The sequence below is a fragment of the Salvelinus fontinalis genome, unplaced genomic scaffold, assembly GCF_029448725.1.
Source record: "Salvelinus fontinalis isolate EN_2023a unplaced genomic scaffold, ASM2944872v1 scaffold_0682, whole genome shotgun sequence".
NCBI lineage: Eukaryota > Metazoa > Chordata > Actinopteri > Salmoniformes > Salmonidae > Salvelinus > Salvelinus fontinalis.
In genome coordinates, this window is record NW_026600891.1 from 44,406 (window position 1) to 64,112 (window position 19,707).

General features: G+C 40.8%; 1 protein-coding gene across 1 annotated transcript; it reads left to right on the forward strand.

Annotated features, from left to right (window-relative positions):
• The first annotated feature begins 1,702 nt into the window (after positions 1-1,702).
• LOC129847043 (zinc finger protein with KRAB and SCAN domains 7-like) lies at positions 1,703-10,967 on the forward strand. Its single transcript, XM_055914818.1, has 4 exons — positions 1,703-2,198; positions 2,636-2,733; positions 2,869-3,046; positions 8,153-10,967. The coding sequence occupies exons 1-4, from the start codon at positions 1,979-1,981 to the stop codon at positions 8,701-8,703; spliced, it is 1,047 nt and encodes a 348-aa protein (XP_055770793.1). The 5' UTR covers positions 1,703-1,978; the 3' UTR covers positions 8,704-10,967.
• The last annotated feature ends 8,740 nt before the right edge of the window (positions 10,968-19,707 follow it).

A 19,707-nucleotide genomic window follows, 5' to 3' on the forward strand; every position in this document is an offset into this window, starting at 1 on the left:
AAGAAAATAAATTGGTAAAACATTAAAATAAAATCATTTTTGGATAAAACTATACTAAATATAATCACATCACCAAATAATTGAATAAAACATACTATTTTGCGTCCTCCTCTGGGTACATTGACTTCAATACAAAACCTAGGAGGCTCATGGTTCTCAAGGCTTCCATAGACTTAAACAGTAATTATGACAACTTCTGGAGGACATCCTCCAACCTATCAGAGCTCTTTCAGCATGAACCTTCTCCGCTGTGCAATGCGGTTTCCGAGCTGGTCATGGGTGCACCTCAACCCCGCTCAAGGTACTAATCGATATTATAGAGTTAAGAAAATGAGCAAATGACCAAAAGTTAAAAAAAATAATAAAAAGTAACACAATAAAATAACAATAACAAGGCTATATACAGGGGGTACTGGTACCGAGTCAATGGGTACAGGTTAGTCGAGGTAATTTGTACATGTAGGTCGGGGTGAAGTGACATTTCATAGATAATAAACAGCAAGTAGCAGCAGTGTACAAAACAAATGGAGGGTCAATGTAAATAGTCCAGGGGGCCATTTGATTAATTGTTCAGCAGTCTCATGGCTTGGGGGTAGAAGCTGTTAAGGAGCCTTTTGGTTCTAGACTTGGTGCTCCGGTACCGCTTGACGTGTGGGAGCAGAGAAAACAGTCTATGACTTGGGTGACTGACAATTTTTGGGTCTTTCTTTATATAAGTCCTGGATGGCAGGAAGCTTGGCCCCAGTGATGTTCACTACCCTCTGTAGTGCATTACGGTCAGATGCCGAGCAGTTGCCATACCAGGCGGTGATGCAACCGGTCAGGATGCTCTCGATGGTGCAGCTTTAGGACTTTTTGAGGATCTGGGGACCCATGCCAAATCTTTTCAGTCTCCCGAGGTGGAAAACTTGTTGTCGTGCCCTCTTCACGACTGTCTTGGTGTGTTTGGACCATGATAATTAGTTGGTGATGTCTTCACGACTGTCTGTCCATGTGTCACTGTCTGTCACCTAAAAAACGTATCTCGACCTGTGTGCACCTACGTTCTAAACTTTCATTCATAGGCTAGGTTGTAGCAATCTCATGATGGGTATAGGGAAAATTCTAGTATCATGTAGTAGCCTAAACCTATTGCTGTTACATTGAACAGGGTGAACGGAATATGAATGACAGTTATCCAATATGCTGTAATAGAATTAAGGCCATGCTCATGAAAAAACAAATCGTTCTGCCTCATCTTAAACGGCACTGTTTGGGTGTTGGATGATTCTTGATACACATGGGAAATGGTTGAGCTGGAAAACCCCAGCAGCGTTGCAGTTCTTGACACAAACCGGCGCCTGGGACCTACTACCATACCCTGTTCAAAGGCTCTTAACTATTTTGTCTTCCCCATTCACCCTCTGAATGGCACACATACACAATCCATGTCTCATTTGTCTCAAGGCCTAAAATGCCTTACAGGATGATTTGTGTCTTAAAGAGCGTAGCTTTAAGGAAATAGTACCGTCACATCTAGATAAAAACTAATGTGAAAAATGAATAGAAGTATGTATTCACCATTTACAATATATCAGCTTATTGTTAAATTATTATGACTTTTTTTTCCAATACAGAAAGTGTAGTAACTATTGTTTCCAAACTGCGTTACCCACTCCAGCCAGCAGATGGCGAAGTGCGTCTTTCATGTGATGCTTCTTGCGTGACGTGTAATTTACTGGACGGGACGCTTCTTCAGGAACAACAACGCGGCTACTCTTTCAACCGCCTCGGTAGCTTGCTAGCCAACATAAAACTGAAAGATTGACGCTTTAGACCATGTTAATGTACATTAGCTAATCTCAGTGTTGTAAACGCAGTTCTGTTGACGTATGAACTGGTTAACTTTAACCTAATTTGCTTGTTCAATTTGCAAAGTTGTTAAACATTGATACTGAGCCTAGCGTTAGGCTAGTCGCTAATTCTAACATCCCAGACCATGAGCTCACTAAACTACTCATCCCCCGTTAAAGAAGAGGTCTGCTGTATGCAGAATGAAGCTCTGAGGCTGAACATTGTCGTGAAAGAAGAAGAGGATGTTATAGAGGAAACAGAGGAAGAACCTTTTAGAGAGGAAGAGGATGCTATCTCAATAAAGGTGAAGGAGGAAGACGTCTTGGGAGTGAAAGAGGAGGAGACAGAATATCAGATTAACTCCAGTGAGTACTGTCTTAAAAACAGAGTCACACACTATGCCGTTGTTGAACTAATGTGGGGGGTTTTAAGGGCCATTCTACTGAAGTTCTACACTTGAATATGTTGTTCAGTACTGTAGGAATTGTTAAAGGGGCCATCTGCCTTTGTTAGTTTTAATCTGCCATTGGTACATATATTTTGGGGACTTTTAAAATAGATGTATTAAATTATCCATGTAATTTATCCATGTAACTAGTATAACAGGCTTTTAAAATGCAATGTTGGAGCATAATTTATATTTAAGATATCAAAGGGATGCAAAATGAACCCATTTAGTGCAACGACCCTTCAACATTTGCATTTTAGGCTGTTTAGAGAGATTAATGCCTCTTGTAAGACCCTATGATTATAATAGACGGTCGTAAAGTTCACTATCTGTTTGATGTTCTCATTAACACAGGAGAGAGACATGACTATCGTGGATCCTCTGGGGAGCCTCAACAACATCCTGATGCTGATGAGTCAGAGAAGAGTCTCTCCAGATCAGACCACCAGATGGTACAGCTTGGTCTGGTCTAGCATACAGCTTGCTCTATCTGGGGCTGGGCTGGGTTTCTGTAAAGCACTTTATGACAACAGTGACATCAGCATCCATAATGATATGTGTCTGTGTCCCCTCTTTATGGTTACCAGGACAACGCTAGCCCTTCCTCCCTCCCGGAGTCCCCGTGTCGTGCTTCTCCCGGTAGCGCCTTACTGCTGGGTATAAAGAGGTTGTCTGTGCTGCTGGTGGACTGCAGGAAAACAACGGGGCTGAGTGGAACTGTGAGAGGAGGAGGAGAGAAGAAAGGATCAGATTTGACACATCAAAGTAAGTGCTGTAGTTTAGTTTGAACAAATACAATAGATCTGCCCACTGGTATCTGTTACCAGGACAACCAGCAGAGTTCTGTTAGTTGACAGGAAGATAGACTGGTATCTGTTACCAGGACAACCAGCAGAGTTCTGTTAGTTGACAGGAAGATAGACTGGTATCTGTTACCAGGACAACCAGCAGAGTTCTGTTAGTTGACAGGAAGATAGACTGGTATCTGTTACCAGGACAACCAGCAGAGTTCTGTTGACATGAAGATAGACTGGTATCTGTTACCAGGACAACCAGCAGAGTTCTGTTAGTTGACAGGAAGATAGACTGGTGGATATGGATGTTATGAATATAACACTGAAAAAGGATTCTGCCAATGAAGAGAGAAACCAATAGACCATATAAGACCTTGATGAAAGTTAGCTTTAGAGAGAAAGTTTCAAGATGATCTGATGTAAGGTGCTTGTTTTACAAAACCTTTTCCTTAAAACATTATGGATGTTACATTGTCTGTCCCAGTCAACCCCCCTATCTTTACAAGATTCTAGAACACACAAACTAAACTCCAGACACTTCAATGTGGTCTGTATTGCTTAATTAACGTTGAAAAGTTTAACTATGTCTCATTGGTTAGAAGACATTAGTTTGTGTATTATTCCAATAACCAACCTGGAAAGGTAGTGTATCAATTTAATGTATGTATTAAATTGAATGAGACAATGATATCCAATCAGTTGAGACTGGATTGATATCCTACAGCGTAACCTGAATTATTATGAAAAATGACTGCCGATTCTTCGCCAGAGGTTACTGATAGCGCAAGCTGAGATCTCACATGATTCCCACCCGGCGCGGGAATTCACTATGAACAAAGGGGAAAACAAAAATGGCTGCTCCCCTTTCTTAGCTTAGCATCTGGCGCAATGCTTAGCTTTCCTTGGGCGGGGTTTCCACTTCGCGGCGCAAGGGAAGTTCCCCCCAACAAGGGAACGGGTTTACTAGGTGACGTCTCACGTTCAACCCTTAAACTCTTCACGTTACCAAATGCGAGAGGTAGAAAGATAATGGCTTCGCTTCGGTCAAACGAATATACCTACTCAAATTTCCGTAATGGCTGGCTCATATGTCCTTTGCTCTAGGAATTGCTTATGACCGAGTCAGATCACTCCTGAAAGCGACCTACTAGTTGGGCCACTAGTATTATTCTCAGAATGCCTGCATCCGCTGGTACATATGCCCTAGCTCGTAGCATTCAGTAGACCCTCCGACACACTGGCTTTCGTCAGATGTACCACAGGTGTGGTTCTCTCCCGACCAGTATCTGGGTGAAATGGAACGACACACACACGCTTCTCCCACACCAGTCCTGCCTATAGCTATTAATGGTATATATGTATCTTGCTACACAATTGGTATGGAATTAACCCAAAAGCTATTAATCTTACAGCTACCCCCCCCCCCCCTCCCCTTCAATTTCCGCCTGAAGACATACCCAAATCTAACTGCCTCTAGCTCAGGCCCAGGAGCAAGGATATGCATATTCTTGGTACCATTTGAAAGAAAACACTCTGAAGTTTGTGTAAATGTGAATTGAATGTAGGAGAATATAACACAATAGATCTGGTTTAGATAATACAATGAAAAAACAATATGTTTTTTCTTTTTAATTGTTGTATCATCATCTTTAAAATGAACAAGATAAAACAAACATTCAGATATGAATATGAGGACAATTTCAGTGGAAAACATAAGGCAACAGTACTTGTGCAAAGTTTCAGAATGATAACTTCCAAAATGAGTATGCTACATGACATTTAACATGAAGTCACCCAGGTGTCCCACACATGTAGCCCAAATGTACCCAAGTGGCCAAATTGGTGAAGGTATACATTTTGAAACAAATAACTATATACAAAATACCAAAATGATATTCTAACACACCCCCCAAAAAATGGAGAGAAGAAAAAAGGGAAAAAATATATATACATTTACAAAATAACACAGGTAACTATTTACACACTTTCAATATTTGGAAGACCCTCAGTCCTCTATCAAATCAAATCTGTTTATATAGCCCTCAAGAGTAAATATGAACAGTTTACCTCTAGATGGCCCGGGAGGTGTGGAGCCAGAGACAGCAGGGGTCCAGCTGGATGAACCAACTTCAGAGGGGGATGGACACACGTTGGGGATGGACACGTTGGCGGCAGACACACGCATCTCGACCATGCTCCCTCTAATCCATAATATGTAGACTGAGTTGAGGAAGCATGCGCTGGAGGAAGTATAGCCAATGTGTACTTTAAACATTTCATTACATTTTTATATATTGCAAATAAAATGTAAAAACAATCACAAATAATATTTTATATTATTCATTTCAAACAACGGCATTAGCATGAGAAGAACTTACCAGTCCAAAACAATGTCCTCTCCGTTCAAAAAATATGCTTCCATTTGAGTCATGGTCGCTAACTGAGTCGTCTTCCAAAAGCATATGTTTCACTTTCACGATCAATTTCCTCTATAATGTTGTCTACATTCGTATATCTAGTCTTAGATTTAGCTTTCCCTGATTTATTCGCCATGATTTTCGATATATAAACATCTGAAGATGCTTGTTAGCCAAACAGTGCTGTGCATAATGAGTTTGGCTACTTCCAGTATGAAACTTCAATGGCGAATGACAATCTTTATGCCGGAGTTTACTACATGGGTTGGTCTTCCAAAAAACAAACATTAGATATTGCCGTTTACCTCTGCTCATTGGCTATCTACCCAGCTAGATTTCAAGACGATTGGTGGTCATTGGGTTAAAATACAGTCAATCAACGAAACAGTGGTCATATAATTGGTGCACAATGAGGTCGTTACTTGTTGTCTTCCAATCGTTTTTTTCGGGTCAACACGTCCCGCGAAATGACCCATCAAGTTTGGTTGTGTTACAAACAAACAGTTGATTGCAAGGAAACCAAACATGACTGGATAAAGTCAGGTTTAGTCTGTGTATTTACGTCGAATGTTTAGTCGAAAATTGAATGACACGAAATTCAACGAGATAAGCGTTCACAAAATGTTTCGTGTTAGGCTATAAAAATGGATTTAACTGAACAAAAGCCCATTCAGTGTGTAACAATGAGCCTTGGGATTGCAAACAGAGTAAAATTTCCAAAGGTAAACGATTTATTTCATTGCAATCTGTGATAATGTTACGCTAGTGCTGGTTGAAAAAGTAGTTTGTTATGGAGCGCTGAGCTCAGATAATCGCATCCTATTCTTTCGCAGGATAATCCTTTTTTAAATCTGACAACGCAGTTGGATTAGCAAGATTCTAGGCTTTTGAAGCATGTGAGACACTTGTATTTTCAGGAATGTTTAATATGACTATTTGTGGCGATCACCGTATGTTGTCGAATTCAAACCCGCATCCGGTATCCGTAGATAAGAGAAGTTAATGGTATATATGTATCTTGCTACACAATTGGTATGGAATTAACCCAAAGTGCAGCCATAGTTTTATCTTTGATGCCTCCCACGGGGTGCCAATATTTCGTGGCGTTGTATTAGTTAATGTGACGACTGCTGCTCATCGAATGATTAACGGTTTATAATTGCGTGATTAAATGAATCAGACAGTTATTAACTCATTAACCTGGGCACCATGGGAAAATTAGTTTTATTGAGTTTCTATTTCCCAAATTACCTCAAAGAATATCAGAATATCGATTTGACAACAGTCGCTAATTAATCAATTTCCTCTACAGTCTCATTGTGAACGTCGCATAATCCGGGAATCTGCACAAACCCGAGTCCCACCAATGAGTTCGTACCACACCAATTTTAGTTGATTATTTATTTACTAGAAAGCTAAAATGATAATAGAAGATACGCATAAACAAAACACAGTCTAGGCTGTTGATTAGAACTTAGTACAACAGGCCAACACACTCTGACGCGTGTTCCCCAAAATGGGGATTTAAAAGAGAGAAAAAGAGAAAGTACACGAGAGAAATATACATTTGGGTGCATTTGTCAGCTATGCTTATTTGAACCCTGACCTTGCCCCGAACTGCCGCTCTTATGGGTCAGAATATAATGATGTAATTACGTGTTGAAGGTCTCCGCTGTGGGTCTCTCCGCGTGGGCCGTTTAGGCTTCAAGAAATGATGCAATTCTTTGGTGCAACTCTTTGGTTGTCCTCATGATGTCAGTGTCCTTTTTGCTTAGTGGTCTGATTCCTCACCCTTGTTCTGAAAGGGTTCTTCTGAGGACAGCCAGCCCTGTAGCTCAGGGCTCACAGCGTAGGAATGAAAACAGTGTAGATACCACGATTCGATGGTGGGTGGAGACCGGGTGGTCCGGCTTGAATTCACCCGCTTAGACGCAGCTATTCATCCATAGCATGAGAAGAAAAGGATTCTTTTGTCTTCAACCTCGTGTTGTGTTTTGGGTTCGTTGACTACTCAGACCTTTGCTGCAGCTCGGGTCACTTAGTCTGATATGTTAATTCTTAACTCGCATGTCTTATACCCTCGGGTCAGATGTGGGCGTAACCGCCTTTAGGGCAATTCTCTGGGCGTACCAAGTTATGAGGCAAGGTCTAGATTTTACTCAAATCCAATTTTAGACAACTAACTTCACATTTCATCTTTACCAAAACATTCTCTTTGATTTGAACATTTTCCACACAACGTACAATGTATGAACATCAAGCATATACTAGGAAAACTCTTAAAGTTACAATGTTTTCATAATGAAGGTCGTCCTTTAACCTTTAATAACAAAACAAAAATGACATTAATTTTCATATTCCATCTATCGTCATTACCACCATTGTGGCTGACGGAAACCATTGTTCCAAAGTCCATTTATTCCATGTTTAATGTTCTGAGGCCGGTTCTCCATAGTGAGAGGACAAAAGAATTTTGTCTGTTGCCTAAGATTTATAATGGGCGTGAGGGGTCAAAAACCCCCCACATCTTCATACCCCTAGATCTCTCCTAAGTTGGGGGTGAGAGATAATCGGTACGGTCATGACACCTCATACAAGGCAGCATTATCATGAAGAGGTTTCATTCAGGTCTCTCTTTAATTAAACACTGTCTTTGGCAGGAGGAAAACCAAACTTCGAGGAACCAAAGGTGTCCAAACCAGCAAGACGACACCTCTGCTCCCAATGTGGAAAGAGTTTTAACCAGTTAGGAAGCCTGAAAGCTCATGAGCGAATACACACAGGGGAGTTGCCTTACCACTGCTCCCAGTGTGGAACTAGGTTTACCAGATTAGGAAGCCTGAAAAGACATGAGAGGATACACACAGGAGCGAAGCCACACCATTGCGCCCAGTGTGGAAAGAGTTTTAACAAGTTAGGAAACATGAAATCTCATGAGCGAATACACACAGGGGAGAAGCCTTACCACTGCTCCCATTGTGGAAAGAGTTTTAGAGAGTCAGGGAACCTGAACGCTCATAAGCGAATACACACAGGGGAAAAGCCTTACCGCTGCTCCCACTGCGGAAAGCGTTTTAACCATTCAGGAAAGCTGAAAGAACACATGAGACTGCACACAGGGGAGAACCCTTGCAAATGCTCAGACTGTGGGAAGACATATTACTCATCACGGTCACTTAAACGTCATGTGAGAATCCACACGGGAGAATAATTACTTCTCCTCGTGTGTAAACTCATGTTTCACATCACATTGACTTAAAATTCATCAGAGAACATACACAGTGCTCCCATTGTCTTATATTGTTGACTGAGAATGTGTTTACTTGTTTATACCATATTGAATTGTACAAAGTAGTCTTAAACATATATTTGTATGTTTTTACGAGAAAACATGGAGTGAATATGGAATCTGTCAGTTTGAATATAGAGTAGATCAGATTCCATGTGTTTAAATGGTCCTTTTTTAAACTCTGACTGTGTGTGTGTTTATCTGGGTGTGTCATTCCTCCAGCACTACAGATAGTACAGTGATATTTGGATGTGATGCATTTGATCCATTGTTTACATTTGCATTGTTGACCCACGGATGATTTAATGAAATTGAAATGATCACAGACTCTGTAATAGAAAATGGTAATTGTAAACTCAGCAAAAAAAGAAAGTCCTCTCACTGTCAACTGCGTTTATTTTCAATAAACTTAACATGTGTAAATATTTGTATGAACCTAAGATTCAACAAATGAGACAAAATGAACAAGTTCCACAGACTTGTGACTAACAGAAATGTGTCCCTGAACAAAGGGGGGGTCAAATTCAAAAGTAGCATTCAGTATCTGGTGTGGCCACCAGCTGCATTAAGTACTGCTGTGCATCTCCTCATGAACTTCACCAGATTTGACAGTTCTTGCTGTGAGATGTTACCCCACTCTTCCACCAAGGCACCTGCAAGTTCCTGGACATTTCTGGGGGGAATGGCCCTAGCCCTCACCCTCCGATCCAACAGGTCCCAGACGTGCTCAATGCGATTGAGATCCGGGCTCTTCGCTGGCCATGGCAGAACACTGACATTCCTGTCTTCCAGGAAATCACGCACAGAAGGAGCAGTATGGCTGGTGGCATTGTCATGCTGGAGGGTCATGTCAGGATGAGCCTGCAGGAAGGGTACCACATGAGGGAGGAGGATGTCTTCCCTGTAACGCACAGCGTTGAGATTGCCTGCAATGACAACAAGCTCAGTTTGATGATGCTGTGACACACCGCCCCAGACCATGATGGACATTCCACCACCAAATCGATCCCGCTCCAGAGTACAGGCCTCGGTGTAACGCTCATCCCTTCGACGATGAACGCGAATCCGACCATCACTCCTGGTGAGACAAAATTGCGACTCGTCAGTGAGAGCACTTTTTGCCAGTCCTGTCTGATCCAGTGACGATGGGTTTATGCCCGTAGGCGACATTGTTGACGTTGATGTCTGGTGAGGACCTGCCTTACAACAAGCCCTCAGTCCAGCCTCTCTCAGCCTATTCCGGACAGTCTGAGCGCTGATAGAGGGATTGTACATTTCTGGTGTAACTCGGGCAATTGTTGTTGCCATCCTGTACCTGTCCCGCAGGTGTGATGTCCGGATGTACCGATCCGGTGCAGGTGTTGTTACACGTGGTCTGCCACTGCGAAGACGATCAGCTGTCCGTCCTGTCTCCCTGTAGCGCTGTCTTAAGCATCTCACAGTACGGACATTGCAATTTATTTCCCTGGCCACATCTGCAGTCCTCATGCCTCCTTGCAGCATGCCTAAGGCACGTTCACGCAGATGAGCAGGGACCCTGGGCATCTTTCTTTTGGTGTTTTTCAGAGTCAGTAGAAAGGCCTCTTTAGTGTCCTAAGTTTTCATAACTGTGACCTTAATTGCCTACCGTCTATAAGATGCTAGTTGCTTAACGACCGTTCCACAGGTGCATGTTCATTAATTGTTTATGGTTCATTGAACAAGCATGGGAAACAGTGTTGAAACCCATTACAACAAAGATCTGTGAAGCTATTTGGATTTTTACGAATAATCTTTGAAAGACAGGGTCCTGAAAAAGATCTGTCCATTTTTTTCTGTGGAAGAAAAAGGGACGTTTCTTTTCTTGCTGAGTTTGTGTTTGTCATTGCAACGATCTTATTATTAAAGATGTAATTTAACTGACTGGTATGTGAACTTTGTCTCTCCTCATTTGGTAATACAGCAATTAACCACCACAGACTAACCTTGTGAAACTGACCTATTATAATCTCCTGTTCCTGGGAGTATCATCCTGCGTTGCAAACCAGCTGCACCTGCGTCCTTGTATGAATAAAGTCCCTCCCAGGAACAGGCAACTATAAAGATATGTGCTCATCACCCACTGCTTCAGGAATTCAGACTGTCTACACTGCGCTGTGTAACTCTGTTATTCTCTCTGAGCTCAGAAATAAAGAATCTTGGTTTGACTTGGACTCCAGCAGATCCTTATTTTATAATATCCACCACAACTCTCCCACAGATTGCTGTTTCATCATTGTCTCAATGAAGAGTTCCACTTTCCTGGGGTTATTTACAAGCCTCCCACTGGTTGAATAAACGTTGTTTCCACGTCATTTCAACAAAACACCTTTTGCTTCATGGACTTGCAACCTAAATCCAATGACTGGTGACATTTTGTGTTGATTTCATGTAGAATTCACTTTAGTTGACGAACCAAAGAGATGTAAATAGAAACTAGATGTTGAACTGACGTCTGTGCCCAGTGGGCTGGTTTGAATAAGTAGCAGGTGTTGGATCAAAATCCACCTTAGTAGCTAAGTTTCCATGTAATTTGCAACAGATTTTCATGTGAATATTCTAAAATCTGCATTAAACAATATATGCATTTTTCCACAAGAAATGTTTCTATCAGACAGACTTATTGCTAATCAAAGGCTTTACGAGACAAAAAAATACTTTTGCTGTTGAATTCCCATGTGCCGAATGGAAAAATACAAGTTAAATGGGTTTCCATCACATTTTCAACTCTACTGATGGTTTTAAAAACTTGCGTAAAATAGAAAACGTGCTCTTGTCCCGTGCACTGTAGCCAGCAGCTCACATATACAGTGCTGGTAGGCTACCTACATGATGAGATTATTTTGGATGAGAGCAATATTATTTTATTTGTCAAATGGCAACCAAGCATCGATCATCATGTCACCAGAATAAGACCATCAAAATGTATTGGAAAGGAGCATCAAGCTCATCACATGCAGTTTCACCACCCTGTGAAGTTCATAACTTATTTTGTCTGTAGCCTAATAAACTACATGGTTTCCCAAGTCGTAGAGGGAGGACCACACAACATATCATCGCGTGACTCCAAGTTAACTGAGATGTGATGGTTATTAAATCAATATTTGCTCATGAAGGAGTTTCCACCATTTCTTGCTCATAAATGTTTACTGACACATAATGATCCCACCATGTAAAACAAACAAACAAATTGTCTATCTGCATTAATAAAATTGTACAGGCATATCCTGTTTCCGTCAGCCCGGTCATTACTTTTGAAATGGTTGGATCAATATCCACCTTCATGATATGGATGAAGCCTGATTTGGAATGTCTGAGTAGTTCTATATGATGTCATAATACACCCCTCTGATAATCAAGTGATATTTGGAATGTCTGAGTAGTTCTATATGATGTCATAATACACCCCTCTGATAGTGATACATTTGCTCCATTGTTTCCATGTCAGTTGGTTTCCCACTCTGATGATTTATATCTAACAGAGGGGCTTTAAAGGAATAGTATGGTGACATCTTAGCGGGGCTTTAAATAAATAGGATTATTCATTAATTTAATACTCCTATACCAACAATACACTGCAGCTTTGACATCAAGAAGAGATTGGGCTGATGGGTGTTGGTGCTACTATACAGGTAAGGCTGTTCAATATGAATGTTCAATACACACAATAGGTTGATCAGTAGCCAGATAGCTAGCTGCTACAGTCCAATATGAATGTTCAATACACACAATAGGTTGATCAGTAGCCAGTTAGCTAGCTGCTACAGTCCAATATGAATGTTCATTACACACAATAGGTTGATCAGTAGCCAGTTAGCTAGCTGCTACAGTCCAATATGAATGTTCATTACACACAATAGGTTGATCAGTAGCCAGTTAGCTAGCTGCTACAGTCCAATATGAATGTTCAATACACACAATAGGTTGATCAGTAGCCAGTTAGTTAGCTGCTACAGTCCAATATGAATGTTCAATACACACAATAGGTTGATCAGTAGCCAGTTAGCTAGCTGCTACAGTCCAGCTGCTACGTTTTTAGCAACACAACTCTCTATCAACAAAGTCAGAATGCCCTCCAGGCCTGGTGGTGGCAGCAGTGTACTACATCAACTGTTTACCAGAGCTTCCTGAGGGGAAACAATTAGGCTGTATATAGCTTGATTTTGGAGCCAGCAGCATACCACCCTACTTCCCACAGCTGGCTTGCTTCTGAAGCTAAACAGGGTTGGTCCTGGTTGGTTATGCAAACATTTGTTTATTAGATTATGTTTATCATTAAGAATATTGTTTTATTTCTAAATGGTCACGCCTTGCTTTGGTCATGTGTTCTCTTATGGGTCAATCATTTTAATTAGAATATAGCAATTACGGTGTCTCCTCAATCACTTCCGGTGCCTTTGGAAAGTAATCAGATTGGGGACATTGCCTTGTGTAGGGTGCCATCTTTCAGATGGGACGTTAAACGGGTGTCATGACTCTCTGTGGTCACTAAAGATCCCATTGCACTTATCATAAGAGTAGGGGTGTTAACTCTGGTGTCCTGGATTAATTCCCAATCTGGCCCTCATACCATCATGGTCACCTAATCATCCCCAGTTTACAATTTGGCTCATGCATTCTCCCTCCTCTCCCCTGTAACTATTCCCCAGGTTGTTGCTGTAAATGAGAATGTGTTCTCAGTTGACTTACCTTGTTAAATAAATAATAACCATGTTTCCAGACAAAGTTTATTCATTAGGATATATACAAATATGATGATGTCATAGTGAATTCATGACATGTGAATGAACAAGCCTTTTCATACTTTATAACATGGCTATATACAATGCCTTCAGAAAGTATTCAGACCCCTTGACTTTTTCCACATTTTGTTACATTACAGCCTTATTCTATTGTGTATTAAATCATTTTTTCCCTCTCATCAATCTACACACAATATCCCATAATGACAAAACAAAAACAGGTCTTTAGAAATTGTTGCTAATTTATTAAAGAATAAAAAACTGAAAAATAACATTTACATAAGTATTCAGACCCTTTACTCAGTACTTTGTCGAAGCACCTTTGGCAGCGATTACAGCATTGAGTCTTCTTGGGTATGACGCTACAAGCTTGGCACACCTGTATTTGGGGAGTTTCTCACATTCTTTTCTGCAGATTCTCTCAAGCTTTGTCAGGTTTCAGGTTGGATGGGGAGTGTTGTTGCACAGCTATTTTCAGGTCTCTCCAGAGATGTTAGATCAGGTTCAAGTCCGGGCTCTAGCTCGGCCGCTCAAGGACATTCAGAGACCAGAGACTTGACCCGAAGCCACTACTACATTGTCTTGGCTGTGTGCTTAGGGTTGTTGTCCTGTTGGAAGGTGAACCTTCGCCCTCAGTTTGAGGTCCTGAGCGCTCTGGAGCAGGTTTTCATCAAGGATCTCTCTGTACTTTGCTCAGTTCATCTTTCCCTTGATCCTGACTAATCTCCTAGTCCCTGCTGCTGAAAAACATCCCCACGGCATGACGCTGATACCACCATGCTTCACCCTAGGGATGGTGACAGGTTTCCTCCAGACGTGACGCTTGGCATTCAGGCCAAAGAGTTCAATCTTGGTTTCATCAGACCAGAGAATCTGGTTTCTCATGGTCTGAAAGTCCTTTTGGTGCCTTTTGGCAAACTCCAAGTGGGCTGTCATGTGCATTTTACTGAGGAGTGGCTTCCGTCAGGCCACTCTACCATAAAGGCTTGATTGGTGGAGAGGTGGAGAGATGGTTGTCCTTCTGGAAGTTTCTCCCATTTCCACAGAGGAACTCTAGAGCTCTGTCAGAGGGACCATCGGATTCTTGGTCACCTCCCTGACCAAGGCCCATCTCCCCCGACTGCTCAGTTTGGCTGTGCCGCCAGCTCTAGGAAGAGTCTTGGTGGTTCCAAACTTCTTCCATTTTAGAATGATGGAGGCCACTCTGTTCTTTGGGACCTCCAATGCTGCAGAAATGTGTTGGTACCCTTCCCAAGATCTGTGCCTCGACCCAATCCTGTCTCGGAGCTCTACAGACAATTCCTTCTACCTCATGGCTTGGTTTTTACTCTGACAGTCTCATAATAAAGGGTCTGAATACTTACTGTTATGTAAAGAAGGTATATTTTTTATCTTTAATAAATGTTTCTATAAACCTGTTTTTGCTTTGTCATTTGAATGTTTTATGTTTAACTAGGCAAGTCAGTTAAGAACAAATTCTTATTTACAATGACGGCCTACCGCTGAACAGTGCCTTGTTCAGGGGCAGAACAACAGATTTTTACCTTGTCAGCTCGGGGATTCGATCCATCAACCTTTTGGTTACTAGCCCAATGCTTTAACCAATAGGCTACCTGCTGCCCCAAATGATGGGCTATTGTGTGTAGTTTGCTGAATATATAAATATCTTTTTTTAAATCCATTTTAAAATAAGGCTGTAACTTAATAAAATGTGGAAAAAGTCATGGTGTCTGAATATTTTCCAAAGGCACTGTACAAACATCACATTGAATATTCACCTCACTTTTGAAAAGCTCCATGAGAAAGAAAGGATTCCCAGATGATCTTTTAGATGTTCTGTCTTCAGGATGTTCTGAGTTGATGGCTGTTGGAGAGGGGAGGGGCAGTTGAGTGAGCTGGGGCCTTTTATTGCCCTTCCTCTGGGAGCCTGTCAGCTTGTGACATGATGAGAGAGAGTGAGAGAGGACATACCTGTAAGATATATTGTGTTATAAATGTACTTCTATTTGAAGAGGTTTTTGACCATTCAGGGACCTAATCTCAAACACTCATGAAAACATGAAAAAAATATTGTCCACACGAAAGATAGAATTTGGTAATAAAAAATATTTTTGACAAGTTATATGCATGAAAATAAAGATGTTTAAAAAATGTGACACTTTGGAGAGGTTTTTGCAGACTATATGGGAGGCCTAAGCCTTGTTATGGATACATGTCTATAAAGAATGACTGGTATAAGATATCAGCTCCATTTTTGCGGCACATGTTGACAAGATGTTGGGGAATCACTGGAGGGGAATGTTGACCAACTGAGCATCTCAGTGTACAGTTCAATAAACACAATAGTAGTTTTGTTACATTTCAGTCTTCTGTTATGTATTTAAAGTGTCATATTGGGATGCAAACTCAAATATGAATACATTTAAACTGTATCTGACATGGTACTGGTGTCTCCTTTTTTTAAAGCCCATAACCATGTGTGTGATGTGTAAACAACAAAGGGCACCCCCCCCCCCCCCCCCCCATAAAAAGATCCTGCAACAGAAAGCTGCACAATATGTTGAGTAAAGTATTTTGCTTACCATGACTATATCAAACTCTACTCCATGTGTTTCCACTATCATGTATCCTACCATGACTATATCCAACCCAACTCCATGTGTTTCCACTATCATGTATCCCACCATGACTATATCAAACCCTACTCCATGTGTTGGCACTATCATGTATCCTACCATGACTATATCAACCCAACTCCATGTGTTTCCACTATCATGTATCCTACCATGACTATATCAAACCCTACTTCATTTGTTGCAACTATCATGTATCCTACCATGACTATATCAATCCCAACTCCATGTGTTGCCACTATCATGTATGCTACCCTGACTATATCCAACCCTACTCCATGTGTTGCCACTATCATGTATCCTACCATGACTATATCCAACCCAGCTCCATGTGTTGACACTATCATGTATCCTACTTGGCTGAAGCTTTGATCCAGTGGAAGAAGTATTGAGGAGCAGGGAGGTTAAAGGTCACTTCAGGATACAGCTGTTACTCTACACTATCCCTAGATAATCCAGTAATGAGAGAAAATGTATAGAATATTTAGGGCCCTATAACATCTCTATCTATATATAACATCTATATCTCATTTTTTTAAATTAACCTATTTCCATTTTCTCCGTCTGGTTTTTCCAGGTTTCTGATTTGTCCCTGTTTTTCGGTTTTTCTCTCTAAATCACACTGTTAATAGAAAAACAACAACATTGGATGTTCTAAGTCCTCAACAATACTTAAACCACATCAGGAGACCACTTTTGAAGTCTGAGAAAAATCTAAGAAATGTTAATTTTTGTGTGTAGATACCCTTTAATGTTAGTGGCACCAGCAAGAGCCTTGCTTGGTTAGTGGTGTCTCTGTAGCACACATGTGATTGCAGAGTCTGCTGAACAAATCACAACTGGATTGATGCAAATAATCATGATAGAATTCTGCCAGGTAGGCATAGACTACTTTGTAGTTAACATTTAATTGACAAGGTTTTTGGGAAAGCTTTTCTATCAACCAGAAGATGGTGGTCATTAGCATAATTGCTAACAGCTACACATAGTGGTAGACAAATGCACACAGACAAGGGCATTTCCGGGCTGTTTCCTCTTCAGAAAGTTTAAGGAAAATACAAATCACTGAGGCAAATTTAATGACGATTTGCAGACAGTGAATATAGAATAACTATGTCAAGAAAATGAATACAGATTATACCACCACCCAAAAGGGCACTTCAGAGACTGTAAGGGCAAAGGGGCATGTGCTCTACAAAGGTAGAGCCCTATCTGTCCACGTCCTATCTGTCTTTAAACAAAGCGGGCACTGCTACATGTGGCAACAGCAACACTCACCTAAATAGCCCATATGCCACTGGGTGAGAGAAGTTAGCATCGTATCGTTAGCATTGTCTCTAAAGGAATATTTCACATCAAATAGAGGCTACTTAAAGTTCATGAGAGAACACACATACTGCTCGAACCCTTTTTTACAAAAATATAATTGTGCTTTTGGTCATTAAGCCACATTAAATCAAACTGTATAAAGCTGTATGTTTTCTATTTCAACACCTTCCTCTACACTGTGCCTCAGTACATTGACTCGATACATGGACCCCCTGTATATTAACTCTGTAATCTATTTCAACACCTGCCTCTACACTGTGCCTCAGTACATTGACTCGATACATGGACCCCCTGTATATTAACTCTGTATTGTTTTCAACACCTGCCTCTACACTGTGCCTCAGTACATTGACTCGATACATGGACCCCCTGTATATTAACTCTGTATTGTTTTTCTTATTGTGTTAATTTTTTTTCCTTTAGTTTATTCAGGAAATATTTTCTTAACTCATTTTTCTTAAAACGGTGTTTTTGGTTAAGGGCTTGTCAGGGAGGATTTCACAATAAGGTCTACACTTGTTGTATTCAGCATTTCACAGTAAGGTCTACACTTGTTGTATTCATAATTTCACGGTAAGGTCTACACTTGTTGTATTCAGCATTTCACGGTAAGGTCTACACTTGTTGTATTAAGAATTTCACAGTAAGGTCTACACTTGTTGTATTCAGAATTTCACAGTAAGGTCTACACTTGTTGTATTCAGAATTTCACGGTAAGGTCTACACTTGTTGTATTCCGAATTTCACAGTAAGGTCTACACTTGTTGTATTCAGAATTTCACGGTAAGGTCGACACTTGTTGTATTCAGAATTTCACAGTAAGGTCTAAACTTGTTGTATTAATGTGACAAATAACATTTGATTTGAACTACATATGGACTATGTCAGTTTCAATATTACGTCTTTTGATTAAATTATATTTTTCAAACTCAGGCTGTGTGTGTGTGTGTGTGTGTGTTTATCTCCGCCATTCCTTGATCATTCTTTGTGGTCCTGTAGCTCAGTTGGTAAAGTATAGTGCTTGTAAAACCAGGGTAGTGGGTTTGATTCCTGGGACCACACATATGTAAAGTGTTTGCACACATGACTGCAAATATGTACACTGATTATACCAAACATTTGGAACACGTTCCTAATATGGAGTTGGACCCTCCCCTTTCTCCCTCAGAACAGCCTCAATTCGTTGGGGCATGAACTCTACAAGGTGTCGAAAGCTTTCCACAGGGATGCTGGCCCATGTTGACTCTAATTCTTCCCACAATTGTGTCAAGTTGGCTGGATGTCCTTTGGGTGCAGTGGAGGCTCCTCAGAGGAAGAAGGGGAGGACCCTCCTCAGTGATTTTCATAAAAATAAAAATGGTAAATATATAAAAAGTGATCATTTTTTAGATAAAACTATACTAAAGATAATCACGTCACCAAATAATAATTTAAATTTGAGTATCATGTAGTGGTCTAAACCTATCGCTGTTATATTGAACTGGGTGAATGGAATATGAATGACAGTCATCCAATATGGTGTAGTAAAAATAAGGCCATGCTCATGAAAAACAAAATGGTCCTCCCTCATCTTAAACGGCACTGTTAGGGTGGTGGACCATTCTTGGTACACATGGGAAACTGTTGAGCTGAAAAACCCAGCAGCGTTGCAGTTCTTGACACAAACCGGGGCGCCTGGCACCTACAACCATACCCCGTTCAAAGTAACTTAAATATTTTGTCTTCCCAATTCACCCTCTGAATGGCACACATACACAATCCATGCCTCAATTGTCTCGCGGCTTAAAAATCCTTATTTAACCTGTCTATCCCCCTTCATCTACACTGATTGAATTGGATTTAACTAGTGACATCAGTAAGGGATCATAGCTTTCACCTGGATTCACCTGGTCAGTCTAAGTCATGGAAGGAGCAGGTGTTCTTAATGTTTTGTATACTCAGTGTAAAGCACCACAGATAATCAAGTGCTATTTGCATGTGATGCATTTTCTCTGTTGTTTATATGATGATTTGTATCTTATAGAGCGTGGCTTTAAGGGAATAGTATGGTCACATCTAGATAAAAACGAATGTGATAAATGAACAGAGTATTAACACAAATGTGTATTAACACACTACCTATTCATATAAGTATTTATTCATCATCTACATATTCATATTAAGCTTCTACGTCTGTGTACAGGAAAGTATTATTTGTAAGACGT

What these genes read in the sequence shown, in the direction of transcription:
- LOC129847043 (XM_055914818.1), top strand. Translation starts at nt 1,979, where the DNA reads ATGAGCTCACTAAACTACTCATCCCCCGTTAAAGAAGAGGTCTGCTGT. An exon ending in AGAATATCAGATTAACTCCA is followed by an intron (nt 2,199 to 2,635) that starts GTGAGTACTGTC and finishes TCATTAACACAG; the next exon opens with GAGAGAGACATGACTATCGT. An exon ending in ATCAGATTTGACACATCAAA is followed by an intron (nt 3,047 to 8,152) that starts GTAAGTGCTGTA and finishes TGTCTTTGGCAG; the next exon opens with GAGGAAAACCAAACTTCGAG.